Source organism: Oncorhynchus keta, unplaced genomic scaffold, assembly GCF_023373465.1.
Source record: "Oncorhynchus keta strain PuntledgeMale-10-30-2019 unplaced genomic scaffold, Oket_V2 Un_contig_8209_pilon_pilon, whole genome shotgun sequence".
Taxonomy (NCBI): Eukaryota; Metazoa; Chordata; class Actinopteri; order Salmoniformes; family Salmonidae; genus Oncorhynchus; species Oncorhynchus keta.
In genome coordinates, this window is record NW_026289920.1 from 20,001 (window position 1) to 38,715 (window position 18,715).

The 18,715-nt window shown below is 43.7% G+C and overlaps 2 protein-coding genes across 3 annotated transcripts; one reads left to right on the forward strand and one right to left on the reverse strand.

Annotated features, from left to right (window-relative positions):
* The first annotated feature begins 3,628 nt into the window (after nucleotides 1–3,628).
* Nucleotides 3,629–6,662, forward strand: LOC118377067 (small integral membrane protein 11-like). 2 transcript variants are annotated; one of them, XM_035763899.2, is made up of 4 exons: nucleotides 3,629–3,647; nucleotides 4,892–4,992; nucleotides 6,043–6,271; nucleotides 6,425–6,662. In XM_035763899.2, the coding sequence occupies exons 2-3, from the start codon at nucleotides 4,969–4,971 to the stop codon at nucleotides 6,244–6,246; spliced, it is 228 nt and encodes a 75-aa protein (XP_035619792.1). In that variant the 5' UTR covers nucleotides 3,629–3,647; nucleotides 4,892–4,968; the 3' UTR covers nucleotides 6,247–6,271; nucleotides 6,425–6,662. The 2 variants fall into 2 exon arrangements, with proteins under 2 accessions (XP_035619792.1, XP_035619791.1); XM_035763898.2 differs by lacking the exon at nucleotides 3,629–3,647 and having other exon boundaries at nucleotides 4,873–4,992.
* A 643-nt stretch (nucleotides 6,663–7,305) lies between these two features.
* On the reverse strand, nucleotides 7,306–11,817 carry LOC118376968 (calcipressin-1-like). The gene is made up of 4 exons (XM_052512326.1): nucleotides 11,217–11,817; nucleotides 9,699–9,872; nucleotides 9,102–9,261; nucleotides 7,306–8,933 (listed from the first exon to the last, which is right to left on the reverse strand). The coding sequence occupies exons 1-4, from the start codon at nucleotides 11,301–11,303 to the stop codon at nucleotides 8,743–8,745; spliced, it is 612 nt and encodes a 203-aa protein (XP_052368286.1). The 5' UTR covers nucleotides 11,304–11,817; the 3' UTR covers nucleotides 7,306–8,742.
* Nucleotides 11,818–18,715: the final 6,898 nt, after the last annotated feature.

An 18,715-nucleotide genomic window follows, 5' to 3' on the forward strand; every position in this document is an offset into this window, starting at 1 on the left:
ACCTCAGAGTCAAAGTTTGATTTCAAATCCAACATTTTGGAGTATAGAGCCAAAAGATGAAAACATGCTTTAATGTCTCAATAATTACGGGAGGCACTGTAAATCACAGAAGACTAAAATATAACAAAACCATTTGACATAGAAACACCAGATTTTTGGGTGTTTTTTGTAAAAAAAAAAAAGTTATGTTTATTAATTATGATATTGTGAAAAATATGAATAACCTTCCACACGAGGCCACTAGTCATATGAAGAAAGGTCACATATCTACCTGTGTGTGTGTGTGTGTGTGTGTGTGTGTGATTGTGAGCATGTGATTGCCATGGTGCTGTAAAGATAAACGCACACATACACACATCACCATACATGGAGTTGGCTTGACACTGGTGGAAATCACACTCCTGTGGTTTAACTGAAAGTAGGTCAGAGTAAATAACACTCCTGTGGTTTAGCTGAAGGTAGGTCAGAATAAGTAACACTCCTGTGGTTTAGCTGAAGGTAGGTCAGAGTAAATAACACTCCTGTGGTTTAGCTGAAGGTAGGTCAGAGTAAGTAACACTCCTGTGGTTTAGCTGAAGGTAGGTCAGAGTAAGTAACACTCCTGTGGTTTAGCTGAAGGTAGGTCAGAGTAAGTAACACTCCTGTGGTTTAGCTGAAGGTAGGTCAGAGTAAGTAACACTCCTGTGGTTTAGCTGAAAGTAGGTCAGAGTAAATAACACTCCTGTGGTTTAGCTGAAGGTAGGTCAGAGTAAGTAACACTCCTGTGGTTTAGCTGAAGGTAGGTTTCAGGTAGTAAATAACTCCTGTGGTTTAGCTGAAGGTAGGTCAGAGTAAGTAACACTCCTGTGGTTTAACTGAAGGTAGGTCAGAGTAAATAACACTCCTGTGGTTTAGCTGAAGGTAGGTCAGAGTAAATAACACTCCTGTGGTTTAGCTGAAGTTAGGTCAGAATAAGTAGCACTCCTGTGGTTTAACTGAAGGTAGGTCAGAGTAAGTAACACTCCTGTGGTTTAGCTGAAGGTAGGTCAGAGTAAATAACACTCCTGTGGTTTAGCTGAAGTTAGGTCAGAGTAAATAACACTCCTGTGGTTTAGCTGAAGGTAGGTCAGAGTAAGTAACACTCCTGTGGTTTAGCTGAAGGTAGGTCAGAGTAAGTAACACTCCTGTGGTTTAGCTGAAGGTAGGTCAGAGTAAGTAACACTCCTGTGGTTTAGCTGAAGGTAGGTCAGAATAAGTAACACTCCTGTGGTTTAGCTGAAGTAGGTCAGAGTAAGTAACACTCCTGTGGTTTAGCTGAAGGTAGGTCAGAGTAAGTAACTGGCTGCCAAGTGGGCGTCACATCACTGTTCTGTCTCTGGCATATCATGTTGCCAAGTACATTGCTAGTGAATGACCAGTCCTTTAGAGTACTGGTAGGGAGCGGCATGGAATCCTGGGTAGGGAGCCATGTTTGGCTGAATCTCTTTAACATTTACAAGAGCCATGATGATGCTATCTCATGACTGGTGGACCTATTTACCTTTGACCTTACAGCTGAGCACAGGTCATGGGGGATTGCCTGTCAGCATGGAACATACTTGACACCAGGTGTGTGTGTGTGTGTGTGTGTGTGTGTGTGTGTGTGTGTGTGTGTGTGTGTGTGAGGATATCCATCCTCCCCCATCAGCTGTGTGTCCTCAGCAAGGAAGTGTTTCTCTCCAGCACTCTTCAGACGGCTAGAAAGCAAACAAACACTTTCACATCTAACCGCTCAACAAAAAAAATCATCTTTAAACAAATAAGGCCTCTTTGATACCCAGATATTCTACTGTATAAAGAGAGACACAGGTGGTGTTTTCATTAAGAAGAAAAGACCTCCCTCTGCTTTTCCCAGAATCCTGTGTTGTTTCTCCCAGCAGGATCTGCGCCCTGTCAGCCCATTGGATGGCGTGGCCCGGGGAGAGATGGAAGGAGGTGGAGGAAGGGGTTAGAGGTTACAAGACTATTTCCTTTTCTTTCCACCTGTCTTGTTATTTTCAGATCAGTGCAGATGTGGAAAGGGGGTGATACATTGGCCGTGTTCAAGAGCATCAAAACGACTGCAGGCGACTGCTAACTGACTGATCTACAAATCACCTTACATCAGAAATATTGTGTATTATTATTTGTATATCAGTCAGTCACAATTTACGGTTTTGATTCTCTCGAACACAGCCATTACAAATGCACATACACACTGTGTGTGTCCTCCTGCTGGTGTGTTCGAACGTTAAGCCTAACGAAGCCGACTGTAGACGAAAGTCGGAGAGTGAAGTTGGGGGTAGGTGCACCTGCGACACCCGAAGGTCATACAGTGTAAGGGTTTTCCAACAGCAAGGCTCATATCAATATGGCAGTGTCAACATAGCTTGTATTGTTTATTTAATTTTTTAAAATAAATATCCAAATAAACTTTTCTAACCCTAACACATATCACACACTCATAAAAGGAAAACATAACATGTCTACAATTCATTGGTTAGAGAGACTTTCATTTTTATCCCCTGTAGCTTTAGAATCCTGGCAATGTTGGTTCGTGTTTCAGTCAGGTCTTTGGCCATGTTCACGTGGGTCAAAAAAAAACATTGATTGACAATTAGCGCCTCCCAAAATCCAGGTGATGGCTGCATGGCGCAGTTGGTGAGAACCAACTGCAGCGACTTGAAGGGCGACATCATAAAAAACAGATTTTTGTAAAGTTAATTCAGTCGACATGTAGTCAAGTCTTTTTATAACCATAATGCAACACACTTTGAAAGGCCAACTTTGTTAGTCAAACAAGCACTAATTTTCTTTCCATCTAGTTTTCCACAGAATGGCTGATTTACGGCCTCCTGGGTGGCGCAGTGGTTAAGGGCGCTGTACTGCAGCGCCAGCTGTGCCACCAGAGACTCTGGGTTTTTCGCCCAGGCTCTGTCGTAACCCGCCGTGACCGGGAGGTCCGTGGGGCGACGCACAATTGGCCTAGCGTCGTCCGGGTTAGGGAGGGTTTGGCAGGTAGGGAAATCCTTGCATCATCACGCACCAGCGATTCCTGTGGCGGGCCTGGCGCAGTGCGCGCTAACCAAGGTTGCCAGGTGCACGGTGTTTCTTCCGACACATTGGTGCGTCTGGCTTCTGGGTTGTATGCGCGCTGTGTTAAGAAGCTGTGCGGCCTGGTTGGGTTGTGTATCGGAGGACGCATGACCTTCAACCTTAGTCTCTCCCGAGCCCTTACGGGAGTTGTAGCGATGACACAAGATAGTAGCTACTAAACAATTGGATACCACGAAATTGGAGAGAAAAAGGGGTAAAATTAAAAAATTAAATTTTAAATTTTAAAAAAGAATGGCTGATTTATATTTTATAGATTTGTTCTATAGTGAATTAACCATTACCAACATTCATGGGCCTCTGTAACTTTTTCTTGTAGACCTAAACACACATCACATAGCCTCATTCTCTCTCTCATCACCCTGCTCCTTTCTCTCCCTCCCTCCAGGCATTGGCCAATGTCCCTCTGCTCGTCTCCATCCTGGCATGTAGAAGAAGAAACCACGGGCGCCTTGGTGCGGATCACTTTTGTCAGGGTGGTGACCAACAATGATCACTGCCCTGACAAAGTGATCTGCTCCAGACACTGATCTAAGGTCAGTTTGGTGTTTTGGTCGTAATGGTTAACGTTTTGATTTTGGATTCATGAGCTGATTTGAGATCTGTGCCTAGGAGTATAAACGCCCTACGCAACAGACTGGTGGAGAGGTCATTTATCGCCCTCTAGAGGATACTGAACAATACTGCATTGTCATAGTAGCTTGACCTCAAATAGCCAACATTGTTTTCCATAGAACACAGCATACATTTAAGCAGTAAGGCCCGAGGGGGTATGGTATTGGCCAATATACCCCCTTAAGCGCTGTTCTTACGCACGACGTGAAGTGGAGTGCCTGGACACAGCCCTTAGCAGTGGTAGTGTATACTGGCCATAGGCCTAAACCATAAACCCCTGAGGTGCCTTATTCATATTGTAGCGACCCGCACAGACAGCTGTGTGTTATGTGTTAGGCTAGGAGGTGGTTGTGTTGTACTGACCAGTACCCGGTGTTCGCGGGGTCCGACATGTCAATCAACCTGCTATCTGCCAATCACGGGAATGCCTGGAATGTTCTGATGCCGGGCATCCTGGTGGTTGGCGGAGTGGCGTGGAGGGGGGTTGGGCAGGGGGGTGGAGCATTGGAAGTTAAGACCAGGTTCAGCCTTTGTTCTCTCTCTCTTACGTCTGGGCTTCACAAGAGAAGGTCACGATTGGCTTGTGGGTTATCTGTCATCTATTTGGCGTGTGCTACGGCCCAAACAGTAGCCTGTGTAAAGTTGGTTTAATAAACCGTCAATTCGCAAACTCAAGCCTCTGTCTGGACAATTGTTCATTTATGATCTAGTCAGGTCATTACAATATTATAAACTGGTTACCAACATAATTAACAAGCATTTTGTGTCATACCCATGGTATATTTTCTGGTATACACACAGCTGAAATGCTCTTTCTGTCAATCAGCATCCTGGTCCCAAACTACCTGGTTTATAATAGGCTATAAATATAATTTGATCTGATTCAGCAATAATAACATGGCTAATCAGATTAGCAAACCCCGTTACAAGGTTGTAACTTTATAGTAGTCACTTCTCGACGGTTCTTTTCCATTCGTCATAACATGTTTCCCGTGAAACTCTCAGTGCCCATTCATTGGCTAAAACCTACCAGTTTGTTCTACGACTCTTAGATGACGATTGGTCGAAATAATGTACATCAAACATATTGTGCGTTCTTATTGGTAGAATGTTTTAAGCCCCGCCTCTAAAAGTAACACATATACTTTCCTTCTTCCCGGAGCAGTGCTACATATATTTGTGCTAGGGGAAACTTCACCCAAAGCCACTTTCTTAACACAGTTCCGTCCAACTACAGCAGACATGGACCACATGATCAACTGGAAGGTAAATCAGATATATTTATAAAAGTCTATTCATTAGTAACAATTAACATATGCTGAGCATCCCATGTTGTATTGTGTTCTATAAATCGTTCCTTATTTCGCTACGAGGTCGTTGATGTCTGGCAAGCATCCTCTCCAATGTTGTTGTGACTTGATAGTGACACTTGCTATTTGCATGGACAGTGCAGTGTTACGTTTTAAGATGTTTTTTATTCTCTTGTTGGTTAGCTACATTGTTATGAGTGCTTTGTACAGTGACGCATATGCAACATTTTTAGGATAGTCTTGCTATAAATACTGCAGCCTACGCAGCACCGTTTATGTGGTCTAGTTCACGAGGGACGTCTTGAGCAGGCATTGCGCTGAGAAGCAGATCTAAAAGTCAGCTCATTTTACAAGTAACTGAACTGATAGGTTCTAATTATAGAAAGATCAGCTAATTTGTTTTGAGGTGTGTGTGTGTGTGACAGACAGAAGACGGGCCTAGTATACGGATGGTTGTAGCTGTCCTGCCAACTATGGTGACTGTTTGGGTGTCAGCTGACTTCTAGTCTTTTGACTTTTTGGTGCGGGGGTTGAGGGGGGGTCAGTGTAGTATTTTGGTCCCTTGTGGGATTCTAGAGCAGGGAATCCACAGGGGGTAAGGCTCATGAGACCATAGGCTTACTGGTAAAATGCACAAGGGGGTACTCCGAGCAGAGCAAAATTCAGATGGTGTACAGTAACCGAAAAAGTTTGAGAACCGTTGTTCTAGAGTGTTCCTTCCTTGAGGGGCTGGTGGAGAGTGACTTGGTCCTCTACTTGGTCCACTGTGCAATTGAGCATGACAGAGGATTATATTAAGTCGGACAACTTTGTTGGTCAAACAAGCACTCATTTTCTTTCCCTCTAGTTTTCCAAAGAATGTCTGATTTTATATTTTATAGATTTGTTCTATAGTGAATTAACCTGTACATTACCAACATTCATGAGTTTTCATGACCTAAACACACAGCACACAGCCTCATTCTCTCTCTCTCTCTCATCACCCTGCTCCTTTCTCTCCCTCCAGGCGTTGGACAATGTCCCTCTGCTCTTCTACATCCTGGCATTGAAGACCCTGGTCTTGTGCCTGGGTTTCGCTGGAGTGAAGATCTATCAGGCTAAGAAGGAAGAGGCCAAGCTGAAGATACAGAGGGCAGAGCAGAGGAGGATAGCGGAGCAGGTGCAGGAGCTCCTGGATAACGAGCTCCTGGACAACAAGAAGGATGACTGACCCGGAGGAACAAGGGAGATGAAAGGTGAAAGTGAATACAATCCAAAATGAGTCCATTTGGAAATCAGTCAGTAATATAGACTGAGAGATAACAATGGGTGTTTCAAAGGCTATGATGCCTTAAAGTACAGTAGTTATTGGTCAGTTTGAGCTAAACATTTCCCCTCTTTCTTCCCAGGAACTACAGTATGTCATCTGACCAGACTGGGGACCTACATGCTCCAAGGATGGGGCGGAACTCTGATTGGCTGATCTGGGGAGGAAGTGTTGAGAATGTCTAGTTCCTGTTGGACAGTATTCACCCAGAACAGGCCTGGGGTCCTGGACATTGCTGTGGGTGTCATTCTTTTTTTCCACACAAACTTTTAACTTCAGAGCCACCAGATGTTTTGTAAATAAAGACTTTTTGTACCTCTGTTGGAGTGGCCTTTCTTTGTCACATTTGATGTATAGAGCTGAATGTTGGAGACAGTGGTGTGATGGAGAGGTGGTCAGTCTATTGACTACACATTAGGGGGCATTTAATTTGCCCTGATAAAGGAGATGAGATGAGGAAGCCACTATAGCACTAAAGCATTATGTTGACTTTTTCCCCTGGTTCGTCTGTATGATTAGTGTACTTTTGGTACTTATTTTAATGATTTTATAGCTTTTTATTTTAACTTGCTGATTATCTCCATTAAGTGAAAATCATTTAATCAAATGTATTAGACTATTGAGAAGTCTTAGTGGCTGTACATGGCTCAGTTCCCTGCACATTGTAAATTTGGTATTGGCACTGACCCTGTTTATATAGCTTCCTCTTATTTCTGATGTTTTTCTTAATTATTAGTTAGGATTTTGAGCACTGCACTGTTGGGTAGAGCTTACAAGTTAAGCATTTCACTGTACTTTTGTGCCTGTGACAACTAACTTGTAAAAGTGATAGTTTGATAGGGTGCACATCCAACTGTCACCATAGGGAGGCAGCGAAGTGCCACCAATTGGCCAGAATGTGAAGTGGCTTCAGGCAGTACTTGCCTATGTTGAACATTTGAAAATAAACCAACACAATTCACATGAATTTAGCGGTGAAGTCTTTATTACATGATAACTCATTAGATTATTATTCAAAGTATAGTAATGAATGTCAATAGTCCAGAGTACAAAAGTAGCTAAATGTCTAATGCAACTAAAACGCTGGGGTGGATAACTTCATTCCAGATGTGCTGTGATGGCGCATGCATTAAACATTTCACAGTGCATCTACACAAGCCTCCCACTACAACCTATGAACCCCCCCCTCTCTGACAGCAGCACACACAACCAACCCTCCTACAGTAACTGCAGTTCAGAGCCCTAATGGCCCCCAGTCAGCCCCAAAATAGCAGTGTAAGTCAAGTGATACCAGCCATACTGGCCAGAAAGATGTGCAGCAAAAATGTACAGTAAGCTATGAAGACCCATGCAGGAGGCCATCCCTGCCACGTGTGACCAGCGTGATATGGCAGCCATTTCTGTCAAAGGAGGATGAACTACAAGGGGAGTTTGTAGTAACATATCTCAATGCTATGGAAGCAGATGAGTCATTATTGAACAAAAAGTCAATTTAATAGCAAATTAACCTGTCAAGGAATGAATTCCAAGAAAGTTACTCTGAAGTGTTCTGTTTGCAAATGTTAGGCCTGGAGTAAAGACGATTAGGAATTAGAATATTCATGAATAATAATTAGGTTTATTGTGATGTCATCAAATAGAATGTCATTTGTATTCCTTGATGAGTGAAACATTGTAAAACGCTGAGCTAGTGATGGCAGCATTCCACAGGAGGTTGGTGGCACCTTAATTGGGGAGGACGGGCTCGTGGTAATGACTGGAGCGCAATAGGTGAAATGGTATCAAATACACTAAACATAGTTTGACGCCGTTTCACCCACTATTATTACAAGCCGGCCTCCACTGCAGCATGCGCGCACATCTTATAGACAAGAAAATGATGGATCCAGTACAGTATGAAATTAGTCTATAGACAGGGTTTGTTACGGGGTCCTGAATTACAAGTCACAATGAATCCAAAGAAAGTTGATCCCCCGGTGTCTCTCTAGAGAGGACTACAACATCTCTCTCTCACTACCATGCCTGACCATGAACATATACAACGGTTACAAAGCAAATGAAGTAAAACAGTTTTTTTTACAGCAAAACTATTCAAAACATCCCTTGCTCTTTATTCTCTGTCTACGTCTCTTTCTCTCAAGTGTCTAATATTGTTCCAAATGAAGGACGAAAGAGAAATTAAATGTGAAATGATAAGAGATGAATGTCTCTCTCTCTCCCTTTTCCTTTCTCTCTCTCCATGAAAAGGCAGGGCTTTGAGAGGCGACTCCCCCTAGTGTTAGAGAGGATGTATTACATGTCCCAACAGCATCCTCCCAGGGCCAGGTTGTCATTGACTTCTGAGAGGCAGATGTGGGAGACATGCTTTGTGGATGTTAGAGCGCCCCTTCTCTCTGCTGCTCACTGCATGACGCCGGGGGTGATGTCCGGACGCCGTGTCTGGATGATTTTGGGGCGAGGGGGGCGGTTGCTGCTGCTGGTGCTTCCTTCTGTGTTGTCTTCGCCCCCCGAGCTGTCCTGCTCGTTCTCACACACGTGGACCACTACGCTGGGGGTGGTGGGGGTGCCGGTGTGCAGCTCGTACTTCTCACCTAATTTAGAGTTGGAGAGAGGACCGTTGATACTGTAGGACTGGCCACAATCAAACTGATGGCAATATAAAGGACAGCTACTGTAATTCCATCACATTGAATTAAAATCAATTCTAATTTTAGGTTCCCATCCTCATTGTAGCAAGTGTGTGTGTGTGTGTGTTGTACCTGGCCCTAGTTTGGAGATGGCACAGAGAAGGTCATAGTTGATGACGGGCACGGCGTCCGGGGCCTGCTGCCACCCCACCGGTGGCGAGGCTGGGGGGGAGATCAGGAACTGTTTGTCTGGTTTAGGGGGCTCCAGGCGGGGACTGCCTATGAGGACGGACTGCAGGGCAGACGGGGAGGGGAGGGGAAAAGTGAGACACAAGAGGCTCAATGTAGATCAATAAAATCAATCAGTGCCAACACTGCTGCTAGATAAATAGTGATGAACATGTTTTTTAAATAATTTGTTTACCTTTATTTAACTAGGTAAGTCAGTTAAGAACAAATTCTTATTTACAAAGCCCCCCCGGCCAAACCCTCCTCTAACCCGGACGAAGCTGGGCCAATTGTGTGCCGCCCTATGTGACTCCCGATCACGGCGATACAGCCCGGAATCGAACCCGAGGCTGTAGTGGCGCCTCTAGCGCTGTGATGCAGTGCACCGCTGCGCCACTTGGGAGCTATAATTTGTAATGCATAGCATATTTCCACTACCAAAAGATCCAAGTAACTGAAAGTATGGGGGCATTGGGTGATGTACAGAAGTCGTGTCTCTACCTGTGCGAAGTAGAGGCGCATCTCTTTGCCGTTGAAGTCACTCTTGTGCAGTCGGAGCCGCGCCTCAGCGGCAGCCAGTGCATCGCTGAAGTTGATTCTCACACGCCGGAAACTCTTAAAGAACTGGAAGTTTACATCCGGGTCGAAGGAGCGGAACAGAGACTCAAAACTGGCCTATAGAAGGAGAGAGAGAAAAGAGAGGGTGAGAGAGAAGAGAGAGAGGGGGGTGAGAGAAATAGAGGGGGTGAGAGGGCGAGACAGAAAGAGAGAGAAGGTACAGGGTGAGTTGGATAGTGATGTTGCCACACAGCATTAGTAATGGGATGTCGTAATACATTAAATACATAATGGTCTGTTTACCCAGAAATAGGCTATGCTTCTCAAAACTTCTCAGTCACCATGATCCCACAGATAACAAACATTAACTACAGTTATGAGACTGTGGCCTGGGAGAGAACCAGCAGTGGGAGAGAAGCCCAACAAAAAGCCTAAAACCAAGGGGCTCCCGAGTGGCTAAGCAGTCTAGGGCACTGCATCGCAATGCTAGAGGCTTCACAACAGACCCGGGTTTGATCCCAGGCTGTGCCGCAGCCGGCCGCGACTGGGAGACCCATGAGGCGGCGCACAATTGGCCCAGCGTCGTCCGGGTTACGGGAGGGCTTGGCCGGCCGATATGTCCTTGTCCCATAGCGCTTTAGTGACACCTGTGGCGGGCCGGGCGCATGCACACTGACACGGTCGCCAGTTGTACGGTGTTTCCTCCGACACATCGGTGTGGCTGGCTTCCGGGTTAACCGGGCATTGTGTCAAGAAGCAGTATAGCTTGGTTGGGTCATGTTCTGGAGGACGCACGGCTCTCGACCTTCGCCTCTCCTGAGTCCATACAGGAGTTGCAGCGATGGGACAATTGGATACCACGAAATTGGGGAGAAAAATGGGTAAAAAATTCAAATAAAACCCAAGACCAGTCCAGGCACAATGACAATAAAACCAAACCCCATAAAAGCCAAATGCATTGTGATTTGAAAGGCATATTTGTCAAGTGTATGAAGACTTGTACTGTAAGTACTGTTCCCAAAAACACTGTCACCAACCTTGTTTCATATCTTCAGTCTTTCAGGCCTAATGTTACCCACCCCCCCTTCTAAAAATAGCTGCTGCAAAATGCTTGACTAAACTGTCCCCTTAAAATGAGGAACACTGCCCGGTTGTCATGGCAACCCCGCTCAACTTGTGTGCGTGCCTGGCCTTGGTGAGCGTCGGGGTCCATCGCTAAAGAAAGACCCAGTGTGACAGCGGTCTGATAGGAGCTCAGCACAGACCATGAGAACCGCTGCATCTCATTGGTCTAAAGCCGTTTGGAATGATTAGTTGAGAGAGAATGGATCACAAGCTGCAGCCAAGCACAGATCTAGGAACAGATTACCTAACCATTACAATCGACCTCAAAGGCTACAGAATCTGACCCTAGATCAGTTTTAGAAGACAGATCAGAGGCGACATATAAAGCCTTCTTACCCGGGACTCAGGCCTGTCAAACACTTCCTGGTTGGTCACCGAGGCAACCAGGCAGAAGGCGTTACACTTGGTGGTCTTGAGGTGCATGATGGGAAGGGCAGGGAGACAGAGGCCTTTCCACCTGATAATGCGGGAGGTCAGAGTTTGTGAGGAGGGGCCAGGATGAAGATGACAGGTGTGGGGGGGTTGCGCCGCCTTCCCCAGCGTGAGGGTTGAGGGAGATCTCGTTCCAACAAAAAAATATATATATATTTTCCCGCTTCCCTTACTTCCTCCTCTTCTCTATCTCTCTCTGTTTGTACAGTCCTCACCCCTCTAAGAGAGCTGCAAAAGCCTGCAGTCCTGGCCAAATGAAGAGCCAAAATGTCCAGTGACGTTCAAGCTGGAAGCAGTTAGCTACTGAGCAGCTAGCCCAGATGCAGAGTTAGCTCTCAGGTTCCACCCTTGGCAGTGAGGTCTGTAGAACAGAGACAGGCAGCTACACGACAGCTGAAAACAGTCCTCCGTCTAGGCTGTAGAACATTCCAACGAGACTATGGGCTGCATTTGTAAAAGTCTCATATAATAGAGCCTTCTGTCTGGTCTCCAGCTCTCTCTGCCTCTGCAGCCACTTATATGAGAGTCACAACTACTGACGTACACCACAGCCCCTCCCTCTCTCTCTTATCTTCCTTCGTTCCATGGTTCATTCACTCCCAGCCAACCCGCTGACACAGGGGGTGTGTCCTTCCTTTCTCCCCTCCCTCCCTCCCTCCCTCGCTAGCTCCTTTGCTGACAAATTAGAGAGGCAGTGAGACACACAGAGAGAGCGAGAGACAGACAGACAGAGGACTGGAAAATAACGAAATCAATCTTTAGCAGACTAACACTTCAATCTCTTCACTCTTCTCTTGTTCTCTCGCTCAATCACACAAACAAAACATATGACAAATATGTTGCTTAGTTGTGAATGGAAAATATGTGCAAATCAGAAACTGGGTCCATGACTCTGACACAATAAAACCACACACACACACACTGAATCAGCTTATCAGGGCACTTGACTCTGGCCTGCTGAGAGTCAGTCGTGGGTATAAATACGCCCAAGAGCTTCACTACAGAGAGACACAGACGAGAGAGAGAGACACAGACGAGAGAGAGAGAGAGACTAAAAGAGAGGTGGCAGAATCACAGAGTACATGAGAGAAAGGGAGAGAGACAGCCTGAAAAACAGAGGTCTGTGTGGAAGGTAAGGGAAGAAGAGAGAGAGATGAAGGAGAACTGGTTCTTATGGAAAGTATGCAGCTGGAGGCTTGATAACACAGAAGCTTTTATGAGAGTGGTATTAATAGCACTGAGGTGCTGTGAGAGGAAAATGTATGAGAGAGAGAGACTAAAGTAAAGGCTAAGCAAGTGTGTCTATAATGTATGTGCTAAATGTAGTGTGTAAATGTTTGTGTGTTAGTAGTGAAGTGACAATCTGTGTGTGTGTGTGTGTGTGTGTGTGTGTGTGTGTGTGTGTGTGTGTGTGTGTGTATGAGAAAGCAAATGTTCCAATGAGGGAATGGAAAATAGGAATATGAAACCAAAACAGAGAGGACGGAAAGAATGGCTGAGAGCCACCCCCCCCCCCACACACACACACACAATGAGTGTTATGCAAAGTGGCTCTGAAAGAGATAGTGTGGGTGTGTATGAGACTAACTAACAGGGTAGGACAAAGGTCTGGAGATGGTTAACAATAACAAACACTCACATTGAACCTCAGCTGCTCTGCAGGGAGGAAGAAGAGGGAGGCACATGTTTCCATACAACGCCCACAAACTTTAAAACTAGCCTACACATCCATTTTCTCAAGACTACACCCACAGGCCTACATGCAAGTTAACAGTATAGAGGTATTGTGTCTGGACCCTCGACTGACACTTTTTGACAACACTACTTGTATTCTGCATGCAGAGATCATCAACTCTTGTCTGAGATGTTGTCTCCAGCTGCTGCTACATGAAAGGTAGTGAGTAACAAATCATACTAGCCATTGGCTGTGATTGACAAGCCAGTCGGCTAGAAGACAGAACCTAGAACAGCAGAGTGTGACCTCAGACAGTGACAGGTGGAACCTCAGAACTGGTTGTATATTCTAGAACACTCCACCATTGTCTGATCTGAGTGGCAGAAACAGCAGGAAAGACCCAAGTGTCACTGATAGTTATGAAGAGCACCAGAAACCAGACAGCACAGACGCATGCACACCTTTACATCAAAGACTAGACAACAAAGAGATTCTGTCCCCCCAGCACAGCGTAGAGAGAGACAAGTGCACAGAGGTTGTACTCAGGTAGAGTATTTAAAGGTGCAATATGCAGAAATCTCTCCACCATTTCCTGGTTGCTAAAATTCTAAAATTGTTCGCCTAATTTCAGTTTGTGACAAAACAAGTGTAGTGAATCATTGTACCATCTAAACTGCTGTGAAATATATTTTCTATAACCAAAAATATTGTATTTTCAGCTGGTGTGGAAAACTGAAAGTAAAAGACGCAAAAACAAAACTTAAGAATGGGAAGAATAGAAATAGCACACATAGAACAGATATACCGCTTCTTAGACTTGCATTCAATGAGAATGGCAGATCTATAACTCACATTTATCATTTATGTGAATTTGGTCGATTTGCCCAAAAAAGTTACATCATGTAGCTTTAAGTCTACCAGCTGCAGTCTGGTACTAGTGTGCAAGAACACACACACTACCTGCTCTGCTCTCCAGGCCTGAGGCTTTGTGAATCAAATATCTCTACCACGCAAATCCCTCAGTGAGTACAGTAAGACAGTACAGGTCACAGTTTCCATTCGGTAACCTCTGGGGTGTCACGTGTGTGGCCAGTCCCTGGTGGTGACCTGTATTAAAATTACCTGTTGTAATAATGTGTGGCCCTTACTGCAGGAGGGAAGCCATTCTGATTTGGACAGGACAGTTTACCTGATTAAGGGCAGGGACGGGTCTTAAAACTAGATGAATATCTGAATAGGATGGAAACGGTGTGTGTCTTTGTCAAACATTCCTAAAGGAGAACACAGTGTTGATGCACACAGTGGAATATTCCATCACATGATCTCTCTGCTGACTCAAAGCTCCTTAAAGGACGTGACCCTCTGAAAAGAAAAACACTTTTATTCCAAACAGTCAAGTTTTTATGACCTTTACCCTGTTTCACTTCCTTCTAAGCCCAATTGATTATTCAATCATTGATCTGTGTGTGTGTGTGTGTGTGTGTGTGTGTGTGTGTGTGTGTGTGTGTGTGTGTGTGTGTGGCTTGGCCAGCTGTTCTGGTTTGAGCACCTGTCTCACTGTTTCTGCCTCCTCCCGTCCATGGAAGAGGCCACAGTAGGAAAATACATTTCAGCAGAATCTGACACTATTCACCAATGCCACCACACCAGCTAGGCCTCCATGTTAAACATACAATGTGTAAATTCCATACAGCATTGACTTCTGTTTGCCATTTCTCACAATAGTACTGTTTGTATGGCCCATAGTAGTGTGTAGTAGACCCATGGTGAGTTGACACTTGGTTCTCATGAACAAAAGCAACAGTGTGTGGTAGGGCTGACCCCAATGAGTTGACTGGTTGATGGTCGCCCGCGGCCAAGTTGTTCTTTTCTCCTTTGTTTGGAGCGCTCCTGTCAACGTTGAGAAAGGACGCGCACCCGTTTATGCTCTGAAGTAGGCCTATGTGCAAATGTAGGCATATAAATGTGCACATTTGGCGATCTGATTGTATTTCTGATTGGCTTAACGCACCACCACTAATAAGAAGTGGAGCTTCTCAGAGTATTGTTTACTTCACCTAAAACAGAAAGCAAACAAAGTCTGTTTTTACATTCATTGAGAATGACAATAGTTCCTCAATGTACACAACCGGTCAAAAGTTTTAGAACATCTACTCATTCAAGGGTTTTTCTTTATTTTTACAATTTTCTACATTGTAGAAAACATCAACACTATAAAATAACACATATAGAATAATGTAGTAACCAAAAGTGTTAAACAAATCTATTTTATATTTGAGATTTTTCAAATAGCTACCCTTTGCCTTGATGACAGCTTTGCACACTCTTGGCATTCTCTCAACCAGCTTCATGAGGTAGTCACCTGGAATGCATTTCAATTGTGTGTCTTGTTAAAAAGTATTTGTGGAATTTCTTTCTTAATGCATTTGAGCCAATCAGTTGTGTTGTGACAAGGTAGGATGGGTATTAGAGGCTGACCGATTAAATCGGAATGGCCAATTAATTAGGGCCTATGTCAAGTTTTCATAACAATCAGTAATCTGCATTTTTGGACACCGATTGTGGATTATTTATTTTTTTTACCTTTATTTAACTTGGCAAGTCAGTTAAGAACACAGTCTTATTTTCAAAGACTGCCTAGACGGTGGGTTAACTGCCTTGTTCAGGGGCAGAACGACAGATTTTTACCTTGTCAGCTTGGGGATTTGATCTCGCAACCTTCTGGTTGGTAGGCTGACTACCTGTTATGCGAGTGCAGCAAGAAGCCAAGTTAAGTTGCTAGCTAGCATTAAACTTATCTTATAAATATTAATGACCAAAGGCTCATATTTCTGTGTGTTATTATGTTATAATTAAGTCTATGATTTGATAGAGCAGTCTAACTGAGGGGTGGTAGGCAGCAGCAGGCTCGTAGGCATTCATTCGCACAGCGTTTGACAGCAGCTCTTCGTTGTGCTTCAAGCATTGAGCCGTTTATGACTTCAAGCCTATCAACTCCCGAGATTAGGCTGGTGTAACCGATGTGAAATGGCTAGCTAGTTACTGGTGGTGCGCGCTAATAGTGTTTCAATCAGTGACGGCACTCGCGCTGAGACCTTGAAGCAGTTGTTCCCCTTGCTCTGCAAGGGCCGTGGCATTTGTGGAGCAATGGATAACGATGCTTCGAGGGTGTCTGTTTGATGTGTTCCTGGTTCGAGCCCAGGTAGGGGCGAGGAGAGGGACGGAAGCTATACTGTTACACTGGCAATACTAAACTGCCTATAAGAACATCCAATAGTCAAAGGTATATGAAATGCAAATGGTGTAGAGGGAAATAGTCCAATAATTCCTATAATAACTACAACCTAAAACTTCTTACCTGGGAATATTGAAGACTCATGTTAAAAGGAACCACCAGCTTTCATATGTTCTCATGTTTTGAGCAAGGAACTTAAACGTTAGCTTTTTTACATGGCACATATTGCACTTTTACTTTCTTCTCCAACACTTTGTTTTTACATTACTTAAACTAAATTGAACACGTTTCATTATTTATTTGAGGCTAAATTGATTTTATTGATGTATTATATTGAGTTAAAATAATTGTTCATTCAGTATTGTTGTAATTGTCATATATACATACATATAAAAACATTTCAAATGTATTTATTTATAAAAATCGGCTGATTAATCAGTATGGGCTTTTTTTGGTCCTCAAATAATCGGTATCGGAAACGGCGTTGAAAAATCATAATCGGTCGACCTCTAGTGGATATACAGAAGATAGCCCTATTTGGTAAAAGACCAAGTCCATATTATGGCAAAAACAGCTCAAATAAGCTAAGAGAAACGACAGTCCATCATTACATTAGGTTTTTTTTTTTTTTATTTTACCTTTATTTAACTAGGGAAGTCAGTTAAGAACAAATTCTTATTTTCAATGACGGCTTACGAACACTGTCTTATTCAGGGTAGGAAAGACAGATTTTTACCTTGTCAGCTCAGGGATTAGATCTTGCTAACTTTCGGTTACTAGTGCAATTCTGGTCAACTAACAGACACATCTCAACATCAACTGTTCAGAGGAGACCTGTGTGAATCAGGCCTTCATGGTTGAATTGCTGCAAAGAAACCACTACTAAAGGACACCAATAAGAAGATGAGCCTTGTTTGAGCCAAGAAACATGAGCAATGGACATTAGACCAGTGGAAATCTGTCCTTTGGTCTGGAGTCCAAATTGGAGATTTTGGATTCCAACCGTCGTGTCTTTGTGAGACGCGTGTGGTGGTGCTTTGCTGGTGACACTGTCTGTGATTTATTTAGGAATTCAAGGCACACTTAACCAGCATGGCTACCACAGCATTCGACAGCGATATGCCATCTCATCTGGTTTGTGCTTAGTGGGACTATCATTTGTTTTTGAACAGGACAATGACTCAACACACCTCCAGGCTGTGTAAGGGCCATTTTACCAAGAAGGAGAGTGATGGAGTGCTGTATCAGATGACCTGGCCTCCATAATCGCCCAACCTCAACCAAATTGAGATGGTTTGGGATGAGTCAGACCGCAGAGTGAAGGAAAAGCAGCCAACAAGTGCTCAGCGTATGTGAGAACTTCAAGACTGTTAGAAAAGCATTCCAGCTGTAGCAGGTTGAGAGAATGCCAAAAGTGTGCAAAGCTGTCATCAAAGCAATGGGTGGCTATTTTGATCTGGTTACTACATGATTCTATATGTGTTATTTCATAGTTTTGATGTCTTCACTATTATTCTACAATGTAGAAAATAGTCAAAATAAAGAAAAACCCTTGAATGAGTAGGTGTTCTAAAACTTTTGACCGGTAGTGTATTTGAAAAATCTTTACAGCTCTCTCCCTTTCGATAACAACTCAGCGTGAAAGGGAAAAATGTCATGCTCTTATCCAGTGGAAACGTCATAAAATAGACCTACCTGATTGCTTCTTATCCATTGTGCAAATAGCCTACAGCTGTGTATGTCCTGAGCTCACTGGCACAGGAAACTGAGTGCCCAGAATATGTTATACAATGTTGCAAGTTTGCTAGTGTGAGCTGGGCCAGACCCAAGTTAATAGTTGATGCAATGTTTCAAGTTCGTTGCAGACAGGCCATGCGTAGCCAATGTGATATATAAGATATTTATTTTATCATGATATTTTCTACCTGCAGGCTGCAATGTTTTTATTTGTTGGCTTAATGTAGGCTGTTTTTACATAGTTGCAATGGCAATAGAAGTTGCATTTTAAGTTTGTATAATTTTTATTTTCGATTTGGATAGAATTTTGATTAACCACATGACAATGATTTTGAGATACGAAGATGTTATTCTAAATTAAATTAAACTGTTCCATGAAAAAGTGCATTTAAAAACCATAACTAGCACGCAAATCGGTAGAAATTGTAAGATAAATTGACATTGCTCATGAGAAAGGTTGTGGACTCCTTGTGTAGCCTATTACCAGCAACTTCAGGAGGATGGTTGGGTCAGGTTAAGGTTTTTTCTTCTGGTTATCTTGATCTCTGGCTCCCTCGAGTCATCTGTGTCTTATTTCATCAAACAATGAGCTTAAAGCATCAGATAAGCTCAGCGCCTATAATTGATTTTATTCAAACAAAGAGTGCGACTATATGGAAAAATAAGTTTAAAAAAATTCCAATCACTCGATATATATAAACAACCTATTTGTTTTAATAAAATAAACTATATGCAGAACAGACAACTTTCGGTCAA

Coding starts and splice junctions, on each gene's coding strand:
- LOC118377067 (XM_035763899.2), top strand. CDS start 4,969: ATGGACCACATGATCAACTGGAAG. Junction 4,993..6,042: donor ACCACATGATCAACTGGAAG/GTAAATCAGATA, acceptor CTCTCCCTCCAG/GCGTTGGACAATGTCCCTCT.
- LOC118376968 (XM_052512326.1), bottom strand. CDS start 11,303: ATGCACCTCAAGACCACCAAGTGTAACGCCTTCTGCCTGGTTGCCTCG. Junction 9,262..9,698: donor TGCGCCTCTACTTCGCACAG/GTAGAGACACGA, acceptor TCTGCCCTGCAG/TCCGTCCTCATAGGCAGTCC. Junction 8,934..9,101: donor CATCTCCAAACTAGGGCCAG/GTACAACACACA, acceptor ACTCTAAATTAG/GTGAGAAGTACGAGCTGCAC.